This window comes from Hippoglossus stenolepis, chromosome 6 (assembly GCF_022539355.2).
Source record: "Hippoglossus stenolepis isolate QCI-W04-F060 chromosome 6, HSTE1.2, whole genome shotgun sequence".
Lineage (NCBI taxonomy): Eukaryota > Metazoa > Chordata > Actinopteri > Pleuronectiformes > Pleuronectidae > Hippoglossus > Hippoglossus stenolepis.
The window spans coordinates 28,156,857-28,164,426 of record NC_061488.1 but is presented as its reverse complement, the minus strand read 5'-3'; the positions used below and the strand labels follow the sequence as shown (position 1 = coordinate 28,164,426).

The 7,570-nt window shown below is 40.2% G+C and overlaps 1 protein-coding gene across 1 annotated transcript; it reads left to right on the top strand.

Moving 5' to 3' along the window:
- Positions 1-1,866: 1,866 nt before the first annotated feature.
- Positions 1,867-7,039, top strand: LOC118103827 (coiled-coil domain-containing protein 69-like). The gene is made up of 8 exons (XM_047340190.1): positions 1,867-2,247; positions 3,034-3,195; positions 4,495-4,609; positions 5,318-5,391; positions 5,628-5,729; positions 5,935-6,068; positions 6,152-6,235; positions 6,871-7,039. The coding sequence occupies exons 1-8, from the start codon at positions 1,867-1,869 to the stop codon at positions 7,037-7,039; spliced, it is 1,221 nt and encodes a 406-aa protein (XP_047196146.1).
- Positions 7,040-7,570: the final 531 nt, after the last annotated feature.

Genomic DNA, 7,570 nt, shown 5'->3' with positions numbered 1-7,570 from the left:
CTGATGCACTCACATGAGCCCAAGGATACACATTCTAGCACATCAGACCTGTATCTACTCTGTAAGGCTAACTCCTGAAAGGAGCAATGTACGACTTTAAAAGTGAATTCACAGTGTTCACACACTGGTATCATTTTGGGGCTGAAAATCTAAAAGTAACCCTCCTAAAAATGATTAATTGATACAAAAGTCACAAAGGTCATGTTGGCCCCTGAGTACTTTTTACTGAAATTAGAAACGCAGCCTGAAAGAGCATGTCCTCACGTACAAGTGATTCAAATTTGTGGCTCCTAGGCCCTCGGGAAAGGCCCTCAAACTGCTGGCACTGGTCCCCAATGTATAAATGCCTACAAGTGTCCGAGTGTGTGTTTTGACCTCTGTTTTGGCCCCTGTTTCGGCCCCTGAGTAGTTAGACGGCTGAAACTTTATACACAGCTTCACAAGTGCCCCCTGGTGACTTGACTGTGTTTAGAAAGCTCTGTGATTTGCACTTCCAAAGATAAAGCCCACCAGATCTTCGGGCCTCTGGGTGAAAACTCTTCAAGACATGATTCAGGCCCCGAGGAACACAGGGGGCTCATACTGTCAGCAGACCTCCGTGGGGGCCCTGCGGTGGTGCTTGTGAAACTTGGTGGCCCTAGCTGAACCAGAAATATTTTTCATTTGCATTATACTGCTCACAGGACGGCAGGCTTGAGGCCTACGTTTTTCCCCACACTCTCGCGGGGCAAATTTTTTTTCTACAGTGTCTGTGGACATGAGGCTGACATATGTTGATAGGCTATGTGCCCTGAAGGTGAACGTGGTGTTTTCAAAGCTCTATGTATTTCATGGCCCCTGCTAGAGGCGGGACAGTTGCCATTGTTAAGACTAAAATCTATGTTTTCCTTTGAATATTTGTTCAGACTAAAATCTATGTTTTCCTTTGAATATTGTTAAGACTAAAATCTATGTTTTTCTTTGAATATGTGTCTGTGAAGATGGCAATGAAACTGAACTCTAAACAAGTGCAGTGTGTTGGACAGGGGTGGGGGCAGGGGCAGTTTGGGTTGAATATGTGGGATAATGTGTGGCCTTCACATAGTGACTGATAGTAGCCGTTGCTGGCTGGTTTTAATCTTGAAGTTGATTGTTGTGTGTGTGTGTGCGTCACATCACAGTTCAGTCTTGCACCTGTCTGATAATGCCTGTTTGAGAAGACTGTACATCTGTGGCAGACAATACACTGTACTTTAACTTGTTCTCATACCTAACTTACTATATTACAGCATAAACTCCATTAGCTTTATTTCAAAAATCACACACCCTATATAAGTGCAGGGGTGGAGGGAGGTGCTCAGTAGGAGAAAGGAGTTTTAAAGAACAACAAGTACAGATGAGAGAGAAGGACCTTTTCAGTGAAACTAAGTAATTTCCATTTATTTTGCCTTTTTAATGACTTTAAAACTCCACATGTTGAACACAGGTCTTTAATGACGCAGTTACCTGACACACAGTAACTTTTTTTTAAATTTACTTTTCAACAACAAAACATGCATTCTCTGACCCAGTTGCTTTCTTTGTCCGTTTTTGCAAGGTATTTAAATATATAATTATGTATAAACTAACAAATAAATAATTGTTATAAAAACTAAGAAATACATAAATAATTGTTATAAAACCTAAGAAATAAATACATAGTTATAAACACTAAGAAATAAATAATTGTTATAAAAACTAAGAAATACATAAATAATTGTTATAAAAACTAAGAAATAAATACATAGTTATAAACACTAAGAAATAAATAATTGTTATAAAAACTAAGAAATAAATATATAATGTTATAAAAACATTTATTTTTCTTTTCTCTCTTTTCAGATCACCATGCCTCAGTGCCCAATCTGCCAGAGCACCTTCGAGCAGCTTCGCAAGCACCTTGTGAATGCGCATTCCGTAAAAAATGTGGCCGAACGGCAAATCTTGCTCAACCTGACTCCGGGCAGGGTCAATATCAGGCATTGCCCTTGCCCGGTCAGGGGCTGTTCATATGCACAGTCCCGGCTGGACAAGCATATTCTAGACACCCACACTGAGATGGCCATTAACAAGAGGGCCAGCAGTGTTCAGGTAGCCAAGCTCCGGCAGTGCCTGAAGCTCCTGCGTGAGCTCCAGGGTACAAATCCAACACCAGAGGTCAGTACAGCTGTCGACCTTCTCGCGGAGGTCGGGGAGGAGGACATCACAGTAGAAACAGAGGAACCTGAGGTGAGACTCTTTGTCTGTGCACTTGTACATGTCTGTGGCAGTCGACCTTGCCACTGGGCTCTCCCACACACAGCCAGAGACGGAAGTGTTGTTTCTAAGCATCTTTTATTAAATGACCAAACATAAACTTAAATCAAACATAAAGCAGACTGGCTTTGCAGCTCAGTCCGGGCGTCTCTCCAGTGTCTCCGAGTCTCTCCAGTGTCTCCGAGTTCCGAGTCCTTCCTTGAGGCAGCGCAGACAGTACTTTTAAGCACGAGGACCAATCAGCTAACAGCTCTCACCTGCGCTGATTGATCCTCTATGAGCAGGTGAGGGTGCTCTCCCAGCCCCCTCACCTCCACATACCTCCATTGCAAATTTCAGGCCAGGGATTTATCCGGCCTGACCTGGGAGGCCCTATTGAAATTGTAAGGATTATTCTTATTAGGGCCCGAGCACCGAACGGTGGGAAGCCCTATTGAAATTGTAAGGATTATTATTATTATTTTATTTTATTTTATTTTTTCAGGCAAATGAATTGGCTTTTTGAGGGCTTTAATTATTATTGTCATAATAATAATATTTTTTATTAATTATTATTAATTATTATTATTGTTTTATTTTTTCGGCAAATTAATTGGCTTTTTGAGGGCTTTAACATGCTCAAATCGTTACCAAAGTTTGCAGAAATTAGAAAGTGGTGAAAATTTACGTATTCTGGAGTAATTTTAATTTATATTGTCCCCACTAAACAATATGAGGAATTGCTAAACGGGTTTCATAAAAATGTGCATCTCCTGACAGGATGAGCAGTACAATCAACTGGATGAGCTGGAGGTGACTCGGGTGGACAAGCAGGTGAACGAAGCCATGGTCTGGATGAACAGCAAGATGAACCAGCAGAACATTCAGGACCTCAACCTGGACCCAGTGGTAAAAGTTCAGGAGATCAAGGCCAAGACTAAGGTACAGAGAGAGCGTTCAAGGCTCACATACACACAACACACCAAAAATCATGTATCAACATATTTTTGAATCATCCTTGCAAAGCCAGCCTACTGTCTGTCATCCTTGAAAGACTCAGCAAGCATTTTACTGTGATTAGGGGTAATTCACATCATATCCGCGCGTGTGATATGATGTGTGCGTGTGGCTTCACGGCCGTAGCACTGAGTGGGTGTGAGGCAACACTCTAAGCATTTCAATGTGTTTGGTCGATGCTTGTGCACAAACAACATGGCTGAGCATTTGTGGAACACGTGTGAGTGAAAAACCAAAATCTGATTAATGACAATTTAGATTGATCCATTTTTTAAACCTTGAAACTTAGTTTCTCGCTTTACATCTTGTTTTTTTAGTTTCAATATTTATGTGTCAATTCATGTGAATTCAAGGACGACTTGACAGTTTTAAAAGCTGAAGCCAAAGCCTCATCTTAATTCACAGTCGTTCAATTTCATGTCACTCAGAGAATGAAGCTACTGAAACTTTTTTGTTTTGGACATTTGAAGTTTTTGATTTAATAATTGAGATAAAACGTGGCCTGTTGTTGTGGAGGATGAACGTTGGTCTGTGATCAGCAGCGTGAACAGACAGTTGCCTGTTGTCAGTCGTTATGTAACGTTCACAGTCAAGGTGATTGACTGCAACTGCTCATGTGGCTGACGGGTAGAGCAGTCGTCCTCCAACCTGAAGGTCGGCAGTTCGATCCCCAGTCTTCCCCATCTGCATGCCGAAGTGTCCTTGGGCAAGATGCTGAACCCTGAATTGCCCCTCATAGAACAACAAAGTGCTGCTAATAGATGCACTGTATGAATGTGTGTGTGAATGTAAAATTGTACTGTAAAGAGCTTTGAGTGGTCATCAAGACTAGAAAAGCGCTATATAAATACAAAACCAAAACCATTTCATGTTCATTATTGGTCAGTTATTTGTTCTATATAACGTCCACAATGCGAGAAGAACCAAGGAAACGGCTTTTGTTCGACCAAAAGAAATAAATGATCTTGTTTCATTTGGAGAAATTAAACAGAATCATTTCATTTCTTTTATGTGTGAAAATATAGAAACAAAACAAGTTTAACTTCATGTGACAAAGAAAAGCATCAAATTGTCTGATCCCACAGATTATTTTGCTTTGTCATCAATTAAAATGATCAATTATCAATAATTTATTGATTCATTGCTGCATTTCGAGTCGGGTTGTGTTCAGATGATTTATTTAGTTTTTAAAATCGCTCTGTGCTGCTGGTTTTTAACAAACTGAATCTGGTCTCGTCTGTGATTTTTCAGGTGAAAACGGAGACGACGGCCGATTTAAACGTTTTTCATGAACAGAAAAGTCAAAGTTCGACTGAGGAACATGAGCGACACGTGGAAGGTAATGTTTTAAAGTTTACTTCTAAAGGGAACATGAACAAAACCTGTTTTTTATTTGTTTCATTTCCTGTAAAAACGCATGTTATATAAGTTCACATTTATTTTTCTTTGGTCAGTTTGTGATAAGACAGAAAAGTGCTGTTGACCTTGAACGCAGCATTGAGCCGTGGCCTGTCGCTAACACGCTAATTATAGTGGAGCTGATGTGATGAGTTGAATCGAGTCGTGACAGTTTAGAGCTGAGCTGCAAAAACAGAGTGAATATGAACCAGTGTCGTTGATTCAAACATCAGCTGCTCTAATACATATGAACTGAATATTGTGACTCTAATATAAGAGATTTATTTTACTTTAAACAGACACAGTCTGAACCTGAGCTGACTTTAAGTGACCTTTCCTCTGGCGCCACCCACAAGACTAACCTAACACCTAAACGCTGATGAAAAGAAAAAACAAAGTTTTCTGTGTTTTTTAATTGTCTAATGTTTAATGAAGATTTTCAGACCAACAAAACAGTTTTCTCCTTTAACTCGTCTGTATATTTAACTTCACCTTGTGTGTGTGTGTGTGTGTATTTAAGAACGTGTGTGATCATTGTGGTATTTGCACACACACACACACACACACACACACACACACACACACACACACACACACAGTAACAACTGCACCACCTGTTCTCTACATGTGATGTTCTCGTTTCCTGCAGATCTGCACAAGAGACACGAACAAGAGAAAAATCAACTGACGGAAAAGTTTCAAGACGCTGAAAACGTCCTGAAGGTGAAAAAGATTCTGTTTGTGTCAAATACAGTAAATTTATTATTATTATTATTATTATTATTATAAACAAAACGTCCAACAAACTAGATTCATTAACCCGTCACCTGACACCACCTTGAGGACACAAAGGAAACTGCAGCATCAGTTCAGACCTGATGTGATTTTCCTGTGTCACAGATGCATATTAGTATATTAATGTATATTATATATTGATGCTCATGAGTTTTGTGGTTCAGGGGGAAGTGGAGGAGCTGAGAGCAGAGCTGCAGGTTTACAACGAGCTGAAGAAGAGAGCTGAAGATTCCACGTTTAATAAAGACCTGCAGAGAAATATTCAGGTGTGTGTCAGGTTTATTTCTGCTGCTCATCAAATCTAATCAGGTTCAGATTTAAATCAAATACATTAAGAAGTAATAAAACTCAAAGATCTGTAGAATCCAGAAGAAGATCTGAAAAAACCAACAGCGAATAAATGTCAAATACCCTGAAAATATTTCTAGGTAGTCTGTGGTTCAGTGTCGATCTGTTCTCTGCTCCCTCCAGGACCACGGCAGCCCAGGTGCATTCTGGGAGTCTGAGCAGGAGCCTCTGGTGTTCGTCATTGAGATGAAGAGCGAGCGTGTGCATGAGCAGAGCAGGAAGCTGCAGCAGATGGAAGATCTGGTCGGTTCACTGTCGTTCACCAACTTCACTTTACCTCCTTTACCTTTGTTTTTATGAAACTTGTTCATTTCCTCTCTTCTGTCGTCAGGTGGATTAGGTCGTTAGAAGATCAGATCATCAACATCCTGCAGCAGAACGAGGATCTCAGAGTCCGGATCGACAACTGTCAGACTCTCACTCAGTACGTGATTCTCCAAGTAGAGTTAGATCGAACCGTGTTAACTGAAGGTCAGAGTCCTCAAGCCTTACGCACGAGTGTGGCGCCACCTGCTGGATATTATCCAACTGCTGAAACTCTCACGTCCGGGTACAAAACAAAGAAATAAGCACTAAAGTAAAATGATGCTTTCAAAATAAATCAAGTCAAGTAATTTGAAATGAGTGAATGACTCATAATGTTGAACTTCAGAACACAGATCTCCTTCTGATGAACGTCACATTTTCTAATATTCATCAACTTTTTAACAAGTTTCCCTGAATCTGAAAATACATTTATACTCAGGATAAAATAGTTGTTTGATCCTTTAGATTCAAGTGAAAAACTCAAAGTTAGTTCAAATGTTAGTGAATTCAAACGACACAGGATCCAACACTAACTGTTACTTTATATTTCAGTTTGAATTTTTACTCAAGCGGCAAAGATTGAGGAAATAAAACGTCGCCTGCTTCTTATCTGAGATGAAATAAATCATCTGATCTCACAAAACCTAAATGATTTAATTCTGTAACAGGATCCTCAGGAGATCTGGATCCTGAAGTTTATTCCGTCTCTCTGACCCTGAACAACCATTTAAACCTGTGTTTATTGTTTTCCAGGCAGTTACTAAAGGAGCAGCATGACCTGAAGGTGGCACTGGAGAGGCAGGCAGAAGTGAACCAGAAGCTCTCTCAGGAAAAAGAGCAGCTGATGTTCAAGCTGAGACACAGAGACTCGTGTCCGACCCTGCACCTGCCCGTCATGGTGCACGAGATCGCTCCCAGATGACTCCATGGAGATAAAAACCAGACTTGTAAAGATTCTTGAGCTAACGAGCCGTTTGTCTGGTTTCCTCAAACTGGGTGAGAGCTGCACATCCTACCATCCACCAACAGGTGGCGTGGTCCAGGTTTGAATCCACATCAGCTCGTTAAAAGTCTGAATACGTCTGTTTCCCCTTCATACACAGAACTATGATATTTTTATGCCGTATTATAATAATTCATGTCTCACACTTTATAACTTACTGTATAAACAGCTTCCAGTCGACCGCTCGCACCAAATCGGGACTTAGTTTGCAGATTGTCTACATTTAAATAATATTTATATTCTACTTTTATATTTTACTGCATTTATTTAGCATGTTTACTTCTAACTACTTTACTGATGTCTTTTATTACATTTTCCTCTTTGCTGCTGAAACACAGCAAATGTTGTGGAAATACTGAAATCTTGCTTTGTCTTGTTTGACCTCATCATATCAAGTCTTTTCTTTTCCTTTATCTCATCATGTCTCATCTCTCAGGATGAACTGGTGCT

Bases quoted from the DNA above. Each gene is read 5' to 3' on its own strand.
- LOC118103827 (XM_047340190.1), top strand. From the start codon at position 1,867: ATGCCTCAGTGCCCAATCTGCCAGAGCACCTTCGAGCAGCTTCGCAAG. The intron at 3,196-4,494 runs GTACAGAGAGAG...TTTAACAAACTG, and splicing joins AGATCAAGGCCAAGACTAAG to AATCTGGTCTCGTCTGTGAT. The intron at 5,392-5,627 runs GTGAAAAAGATT...TTTGTGGTTCAG, and splicing joins ACGCTGAAAACGTCCTGAAG to GGGGAAGTGGAGGAGCTGAG.